Source organism: Hyla sarda, chromosome 1, assembly GCF_029499605.1.
Source record: "Hyla sarda isolate aHylSar1 chromosome 1, aHylSar1.hap1, whole genome shotgun sequence".
In the NCBI taxonomy this organism is placed as follows: domain Eukaryota; kingdom Metazoa; phylum Chordata; class Amphibia; order Anura; family Hylidae; genus Hyla; species Hyla sarda.
In genome coordinates, this window is record NC_079189.1 from 398,629,306 (window position 1) to 398,645,339 (window position 16,034).

General features: G+C 41.0%; 1 gene segment (V, D, J or C); it reads right to left on the bottom strand.

Annotated features, from left to right (window-relative positions):
• Positions 1 to 8,378: 8,378 nt before the first annotated feature.
• LOC130363681 (immunoglobulin heavy variable 4-30-4-like) lies at positions 8,379 to 8,930 on the bottom strand. The segment is given in 2 exon segments: positions 8,379 to 8,743; positions 8,835 to 8,930. Coding segments are annotated over 2 exon segments (411 nt in total).
• Positions 8,931 to 16,034: the final 7,104 nt, after the last annotated feature.

Below are 16,034 nucleotides of genomic sequence, written 5' to 3' on the forward strand. Positions count from 1 at the left end.
ATGAACATATAGACAAGCCTGATGCATTTTGGAAATAAGTTCTGTGGACCAATGAGTTTAAAATTGAATTTTTTGGCTGGAATGAGCAAAGGTACGTTTGGAGAAGAAGGGGAACAGAATTTAATGAAAAGAACCTCTGTCCAACTGTTAAGCATGGGGGTGGATCAATCATGCTTTGGGGTTGTATTGCAGCCAGTGGCACAGGGTACCTCTTACGAGTAGAAGGAAAAATGGATTCAATAAAATATCAGCAAATTTTGGATGCTAACTTGATGCCATCTGTGAAAAAGCTGAAGTTAAAGAGAGGATGGCTTCTACAAATGGATAATGATCCTAAACACACCTCGAAATCCACGGGGGATTACATCAAGAGGCGTAAACTGAAGGTTTTGCCATGGCCTTAACAATCTCTTGACCTCAACATAATTGAAAATCTATGGATAGACCTTAAAAGAGCAGTGCGTGACAGACACCCCAGAAATCTCAAAGAACTGGAAGACTTTTGTAAGGAAGAATGGGCAAAGATACCTCAAACAAGAATTGAAAGACTCTTGACTGGCTACAAAAAGCATTTACAAGCTGTGATACTTGCCAAAGGGGGCAGTATAAGATATTAACTCTGCATGGTGCCCAAACTTTTGCAGATGCCATTTTTTTGTTTTCTGTTATTTTGAAAGTGTAAATGATGAAAAAAAATCTAACTTTTGTTGACATATTATAAGAATGTCTAATCTGTAATTTGATGCCTTTTGGAGATTTTTCCATCTTCCCTTGGCTTCTTTATGCACATTAATACAAATTTTTACCTGGGGTGCCCAAACTTTTGATCCCCACTGTATATGGCTGGGAGGAGTGAAAACCGGGGACTCCCGTATCCCAGCCGTATGCAGCCCGTATGTAATTCATTTCAATGAGCCGACTGGAGTGAAACACTGTCTCCGGTTGGCTCATTTTTGCCCTTTATGCGGTTTTCCCACTGGACCTAAAACCGTTGTACACTACGGTTTTAGGTCCGGTGGGAAAACCGCATACGGGGCAAAAATGAGCCAACCGGAGACAGTGTTTCACTCTGGTCGGATCACTGAAATGAAAAACATACGGGACGCATATGGCTGGGATACGGGAGCGCCCAGTTTTCGCTCCCCCAAGCCGTATTCGGTTCCGTGTTGCTGAAAATGTAATGTGAACCCAGCCTTACTCGGTTCCCCTGTAGAATTATAAGGTCTCCCATCATACTATTATTGCCCCCAGTTTAATATGGGCCCCCACAAAAGCATTGGCGTAATATTGTAACCCCCCCCCCCCCAAATAAATAAATAAATAGCTCTCTTGTTGTTAGGGGGCACTAATAAACTGCAAACAAGCACTGTTAGCAAGGCTTTGCAGTTTATAAGCGCTCATTTGGCATATCTTTTTTCACGGGTTTCCCTGGCACCCCAAGGCGCTGGGCCACACCGTTTGGGAACCCCTGTGCTACAGAGTTGTCAGGTGGCTGAGATTCTAAAGGTTTGCTGGAAACAAGTACTGCATTGCACATGTATTTTCTGTATCACACTAAAAGTCAAAACATACACTGAGGTAACCCGGGTGCAGGGGGTTAATTTTGTTCATACATTTTGTATTTATTGTACAGGTAATTGATGATTACATCACATGACAGCTCCTGTCCAATCATTGCATGAGCCAGTCCCAAGTCCAACCTGCCTCTCCTGGGGAAAGAGGTGGACCTAAACCAGTTCTAGTCAGGTCTGGGTTTTTCCAATCATTTCTAGGTCTACATCCACACAGGCCCCATGTAACTGTTAACAAGTCACTGTACTTACATCCCTGTTCCCAGTCCGTGCTGCAAGGTTACAGTCCATTACATTTACCACCAAAGAGGGAGATTTCATCTTTTCATTTAAAGATAGAGTTGAACAAAAGTCTTTCTGCTTTCACTGATCTCTCTGGTCAAAGTCAGTACCAGCCTGTCTGCAAAGTTAGGAGGACATCCTTGGCTATGTCTTTCTGAGAGTCGTGTCACTTGTAACTGCCAAAAGAGTGAGTGAAGTGAAGTTCTTGCACCATGGTTAATCCATCCATAGATGTCCAGTAGTTTCAGTAATTTGGACTTTAAACTCCGCAAATACAACTGCACCACACTTACACATGCAAAGGAAGCACTAAAGATTGATTCTCTCAGTATATGTGCTAAAGAAACATTAAAGGGGTACTCCGGAGGAGAAAAATGTTTTCAAATCAACTGGTGCTAGAACGTTATACATATTTGTATAATACTTCTATTTAAAAATCTTAATTCTTCCAGTACTTCTCAGCAACTGTATGCTACAGAGGAAGTTGTGTAGTTCTTTTCAATCTGACCACAGTGCTCTCGGCTGACACCTCTGTCCATGTCAGGAACTGTCCAGAGCAGGAGTAAATTTCCCATAGCAATCTTCTCTTGCTCTTGACAGTTCCTGACACAGAAAGAGGTGACAGCAGAAAGCACTGTGGTTAGACTAAAAAGAATGACATAACTTCCTGTGGAGCATACAGCAGCTGAGAAGTACTAGAAGGATTAATATTTTTAAGTAGAAGTATTATACAAATATGTATAACGCTCTAGCACCAGTTGATTTGAAATCAACAAAATTGATTCTCTCAGTATATCTGTCAAACAAGCTCTCAATTGAAGGGACAGCGACCAAATCTCCCTTCTACTGACTCCTAAGCTGTACCTGACAAAGTCATGTTCAAGCCTCTGTATATCTTTGGAATTTTAAAAGAAGTTTAGTAAAGTTTACACATTGGCCCTCATTTACTAAGAAAATCGGGTTGTATGTCTATCTTGCTTTCTTACCCGACTGCTTTTTTCCCCTGATATTCATTATTATGTCGCATCCTGTTTGTCGCACGTGGGTTTTGTTGGTTTTGGTTTTCAACTCCTCTGAGTTGTCGGGAAAAAATCCACAACAATTCAACAAATTCGGGTTGGAAACCTTTATAAATACGTGGGAAAGCTCAGAAATGTCGGGTTACGCCCCTTTTTCGGGTTTGGGAGAATCCACATCGGGTCCGTCGGGAAAAAATGTTGCATCCTGTCGCAGACTGGCGCACGATGTCTGCGACATGTCACAGACAAAGATGCGCCAAAAAAAAACGACAAAACAAGTCGGGTTTAGAATAGTAAATGAGGGCCAATGTTTTGACTGAAGCCCAGCATCAGAAGTCTCATTCTATGCTTCTGCATTCATGCACAGCTTTATTTGAAAAAAAAAAAATAGATTTTTGTGTTTTTTTTTCAGAGGTACATTTAGTTTGTCTACAACTCTGCCTTCTGACATATACATCAAGAACTACTACACCCAGCATAACCCTCTTAAATGCACTAATTGTTCGTTCAAAAAGTTAGAAAATAAAGATTCCTGTTATTTCATAAAATTTATAGGTTCACAATATTCGGAAACTCCCTGCCATATAAATTCCCGGTATATTAGAATAAATATGTAATTGCTAAAGTACATGGAAAACCAATTTTCATCACATAAACTAGCACTTTCTGTTGCACCGGGATGTCATGTCACCAAACTCTTATTGGCAACTGCTAAATCTACAGGGTGAACTGAAAATCTGCCAAGGAAATCTCATCTAGCTCAGGGGTGTCCTTCTTAAAAGGTAGTCTTTTGGAGAGCTTTCACTGTGCCATTTTGAGAAACATACAACTTTGGGATCTTTTTTTATTGCATTTTTTTTTTTAGATGTGAAGTGACCACAAACAAAAACAGTAATTAAGTAGTTTTTTTTTTACGGTCTTCACTAGAAATTTGCAAATCAAACCTGTACTACCCAGTTGGATCAGAGCTGCAAAAAAGTTTAGTTTGGGCATAAAGTCAAACTTCCAGGCGGTTTGGATGAACCTGCTAAAATAATACATGGCTGAAAGGTGGAGAAGAAAGGATATATATATATATATATATATATATATATATATCCTCAGGGTAGCCTTGTGCCTTGTAAACAGCTCTCCCAGCTGATCAGGAGGCAGTATAGGGTGATGTAAGAACCACCATAGAAGCCTCTGCACAAAGCTTAACCCCTTGGGGACGGAGACCATTATGACCCTAAGGACGGGAGCATTTTTTTTGCACATCTGACCACTGTCACTTTAAGCATTAATAACTCTGGAATGCTTTTACTTATAAATTTGATTCTGAGATAGTTTTTCTGTGAAATATTCTACTTTATGTTAGTGGTAAATTTTCCTCAATACTTGCATCAATTCCTGGTGAAAAATTCCAAAATCTCATGAAAAATGGGAAAATGTTGCATTTTTATAACTTTGAAGCTCTCTGCTTGTAAGGAAAATGGATATTCCAAATAAATGATATATTGATTCACAAATACAATATGTCTATTTTATATTTGCATCATAAAGTTGACCTGTTTTTACTTTTGGAAGACATCAGAGGGCTTCAAAGTTCAGCAGCAATTTTCCAATTTTTCAAGTACATTTCCAAATCTGAATTTTTCAGGGACCAGTTCAACTTTGAAATGAATTAGAGGATCTTTGTGTTAGAAATACCCCATAATGGACCCCATTATAAAAATTGCACCCCTCAACGTATTCAAAATGACATTCAGAAAGTTTGTTAAAGGGGTACACAGGTGAAAAACTCTTTTTTTTTTTTTCTTTTTTTTTTTTTAATCAACTGGTGCCAGAAAGTTAAACAGATTTGTAAATTACTTCTATTAAAAAATCTTCATCCTTCCTGTACTTATTATCTGCTGAATACTACAGCGGAAATTATTTTCTTTTTCAAACACAGAGCTGTCTGCTGACATCATGAGCACAGTGCTCTCTGCTGACATCTCTGTCCATTTTTGGAACTGTCCAGAACAGCATATGTTTGCTATGGGGATTTCCTTTTACTCTGGACAGTTCCAAAAATGGACAGAGATGTCAGCAGAGAGCTCTGTGCTCATGATGTCAGCAGACAGCTCTGTGTTTCAAACGTAAAATAATTTCCACTGTAGTATTCCGCAGCTAATAAGTACAGGAAGGATTACGATTTTTTTTTATAGAGGCAATTTACAAATCTGTTTAGCTTTCTGGCACCAGTTGATTTAAAAAAAAAAAAAGTTTTTCACTGGAGTACCCCTTTAACCCTTTTGGTGTTTCACAGGAATAGCGGCAAAGTGGAGGCAAAAATTCTAAATCTTCATTTTTTACACCAACATGTTCTTGTAGTCTCATATTCTTTTTATTTTTACAAGCGATATAAGGAGAAAAAGCCCCCCAAAATTTGTAACCCAATTTCTCTCGAGTAAGGAAATACCTCAAAAATGGATGTTAAGTGCTCTGTGGATGCACTAGAGGGCTCGGAAGAGAAGGAGCAACAATGGGATTTTAAAGAGCAAATTTTGCTGAAATGGTTTTTGGGGGGCATGTCGCATTTAGGAAGCCCCTATGGTGCCAGAACAGCAAAAAACACCTCACATGGCATACTATTAGGGAAACTACGCCCCTCAAGGAACGTAACAAGTAGTACAGTGAGCCTTAACACCTCACAGGTGTTTGACAAATTTTCAATAAAGTTTGACGTGAAAATGAAAAAAAATATTTTTTCACTAAAATGCTGATGTTACCCCAAATTTTTCCTTTTCACAAGTGGTAATAGGTGAAAATGGCCCCCAAAATTTGAAACCCCATTTCTCTCAATTAAGGAAATATATCATATGTGGATGTAAAGTGATCTGCAGGTGCAGTAGAGGGTTCAGAAGGGAAGGAGCAACATTGGGCTTTTGAAAAGTGAATTTTGCTGAAATGGTTTTTGGGGGGCATGTCTCATTTAGGAAGCCCCCCACATGACGCACTATTTGGGAAACTATACCCCTTAAGGAACGTAAGGGGTGCAGTGAGCATTTACACCCAGCTGGCATTTGACAGATCTTTGTAACAGTGGGATGTGCACATAAAAAATTTTCACGGACAACTGTTCCAAAAATCTGTCAGACCCCTGTGTGGTGTTAAGTCTCACTCTACACCTTGTTACGTTCCGAAATGGGGTCACATGTGGGTATTTATTTTTTTGCATTTGTGTCAGAACCGCTGTAACCAGCAGCCACCCCTGTGCAAATCACCAGTTTAGGCCTCAAATGTACATGGTGCGTTCTCACTCCTGAGCCTTGTTGTGCGCCCGCAGAGCATTTTACGTCCACATATGGGGTATTTCCGTACTTGGGAGAAATTGTGTTACAAATTTTGGGGGTCTTTTTTTCCTTTTACCTCTTATGAAAATGAAAAGTATGGGGCAACACCAGCATGTTAGTGTAAAAAATTAAATTAAATTTAATTATATTTTTTACACTAACATTCTGGTGTAGACCCCAACATTACCTTTTCATAAGGGGTAAAAGGAGAAAAAGCAACCCAAAAATTTGTAGCGAGTACAGAAATACCCAATGTGTGGCCTTAAACTGTTGCATTGAAATACGACAGGGCTCCGAATTGAGAGAGCGCCATGTGCATTTGGGGCTTAAATTAGGAATTTTCATAGGGGTGTACCCGGATGCAAGCATTACACTTGTCTCCGATACCAAAAGTACTGTACGGCAGTTTTCCCTAAACAGGGTGCCTACAGCTATTGCAAAACTCCCAACATGCCTGGACAGTCAATGTCCGTCCGGTAATACTGGGAGTTGTTATTTTGCAATAGCTGGAGGCTCCGTTTTGGAAAAACTGACGTACAAGACGTTTTTTATTGTGGGGGGGGGGGGGGGGGGGGCACCGTGTAAGGGTGTAGTGTATATGTAGTGTTTTACTCTTTAATTAGGGGTAGTGTAGTGTTTTTAGGGTACATTCACACGGCCCGGGGTTTACAGTGAGTTTCCCGCTGCAGTGGAAAATTTGCCGCATCTCAAACTTGAAGCAGGAAACTTGCTGTGCACATTCACATGGGGGGGGGGGGGAAATTACAACTCCCAGCATGAACTGACTGACAGCGCATGCTGGGAGTTGTAGTTATGCAACAGCTAGAGGCACACTGTTTGGGAAACACTGCAGGTAACAGACTACTGCAGTGTTTCAGCACCACTGTCTGTTTCCTAACTCAGTGTTTCCCAACCCATGTGCCTCCAGCTGTTGCAAAACTACAACTCCCAGCATGCATGGTCTGTCAGTGTATGCCGGGAGTTATAGTTTTGCAACAGCAGGAAGCACACAGGTTGGGAAAAGCTGAGTTAGGAAACCAGTGTGTTTCCCAATCAGTGTGCCTCCAGTTGTTGTAATACTACAACTCCCAGCATGCCCAGACAGCCAAAGGGCATGTTAGGAGTTGTAGTTATGCAAGAACTGTAGGAGAACAGTTTGGAGACCACTGTGTAGTGGTCTCAAAACTGTAGCCCTCCAGATGTTGCAAAACTTCAATTCCAAGCATGCCCAGACTTCCCAGGAATGCTGGGAGTTGTAGTTCTGCAACATCTGAAGGGCCAGATGTTGCCGAACTACAACTCCCATCATGCCTGGACAGTCTCGGCATGCTTTGAATTGACATCTGGAGCGCTACAGTTTGGACACCACTGTATAGTGGTCTCCAAACTGTGCCCTTCCAGATGTTGCAAAACTACAACTCCCAGCATGCTGAGACTGTCCAGGCATGCTGGGAGTTGTAGTTTTGCAACATCTGGAAGGACACCGTTTGGAGACCGCTGCACAGTGGTCTCCAAACTGTGGCCCTCCAGATGTTGCAAAACTGCAACTCCTAGCATGCCTACACAGCCAAAGGCATCTGAAACCGTCTACGCTGCACCACTTGCCTGCCGCCGGTCCCTGGTCCCGGCATGATCCCAGTTAACTGCCAGGTCGCCCCCCCCCCTGCATCCACAGCCCCCGCAGCTCGCCGCCATCTTCCTTTGCTGTGCCCCAACATCCAGGGGCAGGCAGAGCGGGGGAAAAGAACTTTCATACCCCCCCCCCCCCCACACCTCTGACCTGCGATTCGCTGGTCAGTCCTGATCGGCTAATCGCAGAGGGATACGAGGAGGTGGCACGGAGCTCCGATCATCCCTATTTTCCGGGCTATCGGGTCATCAGAGATCTGAATTGATCGTAGACATGGGGGGCTTAGAATCCCCCCCCTCCCCCAGGCATTTACACGGTATGACCTTCGTCCCCAAGAGGTCAAGCAGTGAACAACACAGAGAGCTACATTTTAAATTTTAAAGCTATTTTTTCTTAAACTTTTTTTCCTACTTGAGAGCTTGAACTTCTTCTGATTGAATTGGGGGGCACCAATAGGGGTGATAATCCCTCCGTCAAATCCCTTAGATGCTGCTGTCCCTTTTTGCACTAAAAATAACCTCTGCCATGATGTAAATGCATGTGATGGAGAGTGAATGGGTTAATCAGATAATGTACATGTCCTCAGTTCATCTGTTACACTGTGTTTCCGTCTAGCACAATAATATTTCCCAGATTCTTCAGGTTTCACTCCAGTGAGTTTAAAATAAATTTCTCCTTTATTTGTGTCTCTTGAGAGAGTTATTCGTCCCTGAAGAGACTGAGCATAATATATGTCATTATTATAACATATCATTCCTAACCACTCCAGACCTTTTCCTGCAGGTTGTCTGATCCATACTACACAATACATGTTAGTGCTGTCAGTCAGGGAGGCTCCAGTCACTTTACAGGTCATGTCCAGAGTCTCTGATGGTCTCACAATCCCAGGACCAGACTCCACCATAGAGATCTGTGAAGTGACATCTGAAAACAGATAAAAATAAATGTCAATTATAAAATTTTCAGAAAGCTAGTAATTATTCTGACATAAAATTTTTCCCTAAATGAGACTCACATTGTAGAGACAGTACAGCACTGAGTAACCCCAGGAGAGTCTTCATGTTAAGTGAATATTTGTGGAGATATTGTGCTGGGGATCTGTGTGCTCTGATGATCCTCAGTGGTCATTTCCTACAGTCTGTTCTCTATTTAAATTGTATATATTTACATATTTTTTTTTCGGGCAAATATAATGAAACCACTTTAAATTTCTTGTCCTTTATGATACGTCCTCCACACAGGGGAAGGGTCATTCTGCTGTAAACCCCCCCCCCTTCTAAATTTTGGCAGCCAACACTAGAGGGAGCTCAACATTTATAAAGTAGTATTTACACAGCCCCAAACTGTTTCAATTGTTAAAAGACACTTATTTTCATAATGACTTGGTATTTGTAACAACATTTCCAACACATTTTTCTGGGACCTTTAAGAATTGAAAGTAAAGTGTAACAATGAGCCCCTACATAAGCAATGGTTATTAATTTTATACTTTTCTGTTATATTTAATACAATTTTATGCTGGCATGCTCTTACAATGTACCAATATGTATTATGTTGTGCACAGAAAATGCAAAAGCTGATTAAAGTGTTTCGTATACTAAAACCTTCTAGAACGGAGGTAAAGCTTAATCTAGTCCACAGCTATGGAATTAGGAGTGAGATGCTGGAGTGTATCTGTCTATAGGAACATACAGCAGAGCCTGTGAGGAGATGCCGGACAAGAACCTCACAGCCCTGGATTAGGTCACAGGCCTCATGCCTTGCTTAGCAACCTGGCAGCCAAATTTCTGTATATATAGGGATTGTCCACATAGGTGGGAATTGCAGCGCTGCACGTTATTGCACTCTGTGGGTGGGAATTACACAAGTAGAAAGTGATTGGAGAGAAACTGCGAGCTCGGAATGTGTATCCCCACATTTTGGAAACTACTAAAGGTAGAGAGGGAAAGAAACAGATTTGGCCTTTGAAAACCTGCTCCAGCCGCAGCAAAGCTTTATTCATATTTTGCTAAAGGCTCTTTGCCTCCATGTTGAAAATGGAAATTTACATTTGATTGCCAAAAGTAAAGAGTATCATGATTTCAATCATTTACGTTAACCTAGTCCCCTGCTTATTGTTTACACCTTAGCTTCAAGGACACCCCAACCTACATCAGCCATTGATTATCTGAGCTGCAATGTGATTTATTTTCTGCATTTAGAAGGGCGGCACAGACGGTGCACCCATAACGAAGGCTATGGGGAATGAGCTAAGAAAAAATTTTAGGTCATTTGTTTTGGATATCCTTCCACAAGCTTCTCACAATAGTTGGTAGGAATTTTGGCCCATTCCTCCTGACAGAACTGGTGTAACTGGGCCATGTTTGTAGGTCACCTTGTCCGGACCTGATTTTTCAGCTTTGCCCATAAATTTTCAATAGGATTGAGATCAGGAATTTGTGATGGCCACTCAAAAACATTGGGGGAGATTCATCTAAACCTGTGCAGAGGAAAGTTGACCAGTTGCCTGTTTAATTTTTAAAAAGGCCCCTGAAGCAATCAGATTGGTTGCTATAGGCAACTAGTCAACTTTTCCTCTGCACAGGTTTTGATAAATCTCCCTAAATGACTTTGTTATCCTTAAGCCACTTTGTAACCAGTTTGGCAGTATGCTTTGGGTCATTGTCCATTTGGAAGACCCATTTTTGCCAAAGCTTTAACCCCTTAACGACGCAGGACGTATATTTACGTCCTGCGCCGGCTCCCGCGATATGAAGCGGGATCGCGCCATATTGCGTCGGTCCCAGCGCTCATCAACGGCCGGGACCCGCGGCTAATACCACACATCGCCGATCGCAGCGATGTGCGGTATTAACCCTTTAGAAGCGGCGGTCAAAGCTGACTGGCGCTTCTAAAGTTAAAGTGACCCGGCTGCTCAGTCGGGCTGTTCGGGACCGCCGCGGTGAAATCGCGGCATCCCGACCAGCTTGAAGGACACTGGGAGGGCTCTTACCTGCTTCCTCAGTGTCCGATCGGCGAAAGACTGCTCCGTGCCTGAGATCCAGGCAGGAGCAGTCAAGCGCCGATAACGCTGATCACAGGCGTGTTAATACACGCCAGTGATCAGCATAGGAGATCAGTGTGTGCAGTGTTATAGGTCCCTATGGGACCTATAACACTGCAAAAAAAAAGTTAAAAAAAAGTGTTAATAAAGGTCATTTAACCCCTTCCCTAATAAAAGTTTGAATCACCCCCCTTTTCCCATAAAAAAAAATAAAACAGTGTAAAAAAAAGAAAAATAAACATATGTGGTATCGCCGCATGCGTAAATGTCCGAACTATAAAAATATATCATTAATTAAACCGCACGGTCAATGGTGTACGCGCAAAAAATTCCAAAGTCAAAAAAAGCGCATTTTTGGTCACTTTTTATACCATTAAAAAATTAATAAAAAGTGATCAAAAAGTCCGATCAAAACAAAAATCATACCTATAAAAACTTCAGATCACGGTGAAAAAAAAATGAGTCCTCATACCGCCCTGTACGTGGAAAAATAAAAAAGTTATAGGGGTCAGAAGATGACATTTTTAAACGTATAAATTTTCCTGCATGTAGTTATGATTTTTTCTAGAAGTGCGACAAAATCAAACCTATATAAGTAGGGTATCATTTTAACCGTATGGACCTACAGAATAAAGATAAGGTGTAATTTTTACCGAAATATGCACTGCGTAGAAACAGAAGCCCCCAAAAGTTACAAAATGGCGTTTTTCTTCGATTTTGTCCACAATGATTATTTTTTCAGTTTCGCCGTGCATTTTTGGGTAAAATGAGGAGAATGTCTCTGCAAAGTAGAATTGGCGACGCAAAAAATAAGCCATAATATGGATTTTTAGGTGGAAAATTGAAAGGGTTATGAGTTTTAAAAGGTAAGGAGGAAAAAACGAAAGTGCAAAAACTGAAAAACTCTGAGTCCTTAAGGGGTTAAAGAGCAAGTGACATGATTTTTTAGCCCCCAGAGTACTACAATGTTACTGTCCATAACGTGAGTGTAATCATACCTTTATCACTTCTCTTCCTTCTTTTATAACTTATAAAATACATTTATACAGTGGTCAGACACAATCGCATAGGCATAGCTTGGGGTTCGCAAAGCCCCGCCGTTGCCATCTATCTTCTCCTTTCAGCGCTGGGACTGCTGTGTATTAAGACGCAGTGCATGCACCCTTCCCTTTCTCTCTGTCAATGCAGGGTGGTGGCGCGCACACGTCAGGAGGGGCGCATGCGCTGTGGATGCGCTGTTTCTTACTACACAGCGATCCCAGTGCTGAAAGGAGAGGATAGGCGTGGCAGTGGGGCTTTGCGAACCCCAAGCCACACCTATCCAACTGTGCCTGACTGCTGGATAAATGTATTTTATAAGTTGTAAAAGAAGGAAGAGAAGCGATAAAGGTATGATTACACTCATGTGATGGACATCTGTAATAACATTGTAGTAGTCTGGGGGGCTAAAAAATCATGACAGTTGCACTTTAAGTTCCTGGCTGATGTCTTGAGATGTTGCTTCAGTATTGCCACATCTTCTTTTCTCATGATGCCATCTATTTTGTGAAGTGCACCAGTCCTTCCTGCAACAAAACAACCCCACAACATGGTGCTGCCACTCCCCTGTGTTTCACAGTTGGGATGATGTTCTTAGGCTTCCAAGCTTTTCCTTTTTTTCTATAAACGTAATGATACTCATTATGACCAAACAGTTCAATTTTAGTTTCTTCAAACTACAGGACATGTCTCCAAAAATGTAGGTTTTTTTTTCCTGTGTGCATTTGCAAGCATTAATCTGGCTTTTATATGTTTCTTTTGGAGTAATGGCTTCTTCCTGGCAGAGTGGCCTTTCAGCCCATGTTGATACAGTATTTATTTCGCTGTGGATAATGACACAATTTTATCAGCTTCCTCCAGCATCTTCACAAGGTCATTTGCTTTTGTTCTTGGGTTCATATGCACTTGTCGGCCCAAAGAACATTCATCTCTCAGACACAGAACCCGTCTTCTTCCTGAGCGATATGATAGCTGGACATTCCCATTTTGTTTGGACTTGCATATAATTGTTTGTACAGATGAACGAGGCACCTGCAAGTATCTGGAAATTGCACCCAAGGATGATCCATACTTGTGCACAGTTCTCTTACTGATATATTTTCTGATTTCTTTGGACTTTCCCATAATGTTACACACAGAAGAAGTAGGTTTCTTGTGTGCGTTAAAATGCATCCACAGGTGTATCTCTAATTAACTCAGATGTTGCCAATAAATCAGACGCTTCCAAAGACGTCATCATAGGGACTGTCCCAAATTGTTTAAAGTGGAAAATCGGTATGGCTTCAAGGGGCGCAGGATACAATCAAGGAGAAGTAAAATCATAGGTAGTTTAATTCCCAAGATGCAACACGTTTCACTGCAGGTTCGCAGCTTCATCAGGCATAACAAGAAGCATGTGAGTTGCTACTTTACAGGGATAACAATTAACCTTGTCAGTAAAGTAATGGGGAAAAAGTTAACATATATAATAAATTCCATATTTAATATCATAGAAAGTATACATACAATATCATTACCTAAAAAAGGTAATAGTGATATACCATTATCAGAAAACTTCAATAATTTGACATGTGGATACATAAAATACAAACATATATAAATATATACATATTGTATATGTATTGTGCATGTATTTTATGTATCCACATGTCAAATTATTTATTTTACTTCTTCACCTTGATTGTATCCTGCGCCTCGTGGAACCGGCGTTTACCTTGAAGCCATACCGATTTTCCACTATTGTTCAGCCGAAGAGCAGCGGATACCATTTGTTACCTGATGTGCTTGCCATTGTTGTGTATGCTGTTACACAACTACTTGGGGTGAGCGGCTACTTACTTACATTTTATATTACATTTGTCTCTTTTATTACACCAAGGAGCGCTCTTCCCCTTTTTATTTCCAAATTTTTAAAGGCATAGTAATCCTAGTGTGTGTAAACTTTGGACTTTGCAGAAAGTAATAAAAATACCTTACAAAATTCTCTCTCCCTCATTATTATGGCATTTGGCAAATATAAATAATTTTGGTAATCCTAATTGACCTAAAACAGGTAAGGTTTAATCTTATTTCGGGTCAGATAATGAGAAAAACATGAATATGTGTCTTTTTATATAGTGTATGTTAACTTCTGGTTTCAACTGTATATACATTTTTTCTGCTGCTACCCACTAGAGAGATGTCAGTTGGCTCAGATGCAAAAGGTTTACTAGATGCATATTGTGTAAAACATGCACTGTATATTTACAATGCAAATATATTTTCTGCATTACAGTTAAAATCGAAACACAAAGCATATACTAAGTTGCAGAGGGTTAATATTGCTAATTAGTTAATTGTACAACTGAATGATGATTTGGTCACATGTAAGCTCCTTTCCAATCATTGCAGGAGCCAGTCCAACCTCCTCTCCTGGGGAAAGAGGTGAATCTTAAAGGGGTACTCCGCCCTTAGACATCTTATTCCCTATCCAAAGTGTCAGGAACCGCGCGATCAGACATCTTATCTAGGGGCAGAGTACCCCTAGCATTGATTAGTATATGCAATCAAAAGATTGCATTGTATAGCCCCCTATGGGAGCTAAAAAATGAAAGTGTTACTTTTTTTTTTTTATAAAAGTGAATTAACCCCTTCCTAATAAAGGTTTGAATACCACCCCCTTATCCCATTTTTTAAATAAAATAATAAAATAAAAAAAAAATACAAAAAATTGAGGTGGCCCAGTATGGTGTGGTGTTGTCTCCGCACCTTCCCTGCCCTGTCAGGCAGTGGTGTCCCTTCGTGTCACCTGGGCCCCCTGCAGTGTTACCCCCATTGTACATATGTTTGGTATTAAAAGTGTAATGTACCTTTAATTGTTAATACCATGTGGCTTTCTCAAAGGGCCTTAGCAAACGGCAGGTGTCACGTATGAGCTGCCACTCGTTCACATTGAAGTTACACAGGGAAGCACCCCTATCCGCTTGGATAATCAAGAAATTGGTGAGGGCTTTTCTCTGTTCGCACAGTCAGTCCAACATATGGAGGGTGGAATTCCAACGTGTGGCAACATCACAAATCAGACTATGTTGGGGGATATTGTTCTGACACTGCAGCTCAAGGTGGGTGTGCTTTGCGGTGTACGAGTGGCTGAAGGGCATGCAAAGTTTCCTTCCCATTGTTAGGATGTCTTGCAAATGGGGGGAACACTTCACAACCATATTGAACACGTGTGCCATGCAGGGCTTATGACTCAGCCTTCTCAGTCGCAGCGCATAAGAGATGTTCTTCCAATTGTCAGTCACCATGGTTCCCATTTCCAATTTTCGTTAAGCCATGCTCCGATTTCTTTATGAATGACTTTTCCTCCCCTGGGGTGAAGACTTCAGGAAGTTTTTGACAACCAGATTCAACACGTGTGCCATGCATGGCGCATGTTTCACACTTCCTTGTCACATTGTGGACACAATGTTCTTCCCGTTGTCGCTCACCATGGTTCCCATTTCCAGTTTTTGAGGAGTAAGCCATGCTCCGTTTTTTTGACAAATTCATTTTAGCAGTTCCTCCCCTGTGTGACTCCGTTCGCCAAGGCAAACCATGTGAAGAACAGCGTGACACCGCCGTGCCCTGCACACATGGTACGATGAAGGGCCACTGAGACTTGTCTGGGCAGTGGAGGCTTAGGACATGGTGGAGGATGAGGAGGCGGATACTTGCATCATTTCTTGGTGAAAAATTGCTAAAATTGCTAAATTTGATGAAGAAATTGAACATTTTTACTTTGAACTTTTGAACATTTAACTCTCTGCTTACAAGAAAAATTAACATTCCAAATAAATTATATACTGATTCACATATGCAATATGTCTACTTTATGTTTCCATCATAAAGTTGACATGTTTTTAAGTGTATTTGAAGGGCCTTCTTATTAGAAATACCCCATAAATGACCCCATTATAAAAACTGCACCCCTCAAAGTATTCAAAATTACATTAAAAAGGTTTGTTAACCCTTCAGGTGTTTCACAGGAATAGCAGCAAATTGAAGGAGAAAATTCAAAATCTTCATTTTTTACACTCGCATGTTCTTGTAGACCCAATTTTTTATTTTTTACAAAGGTAAAAGGAGAGAAATCTACCTAAAATGTGTACCGCA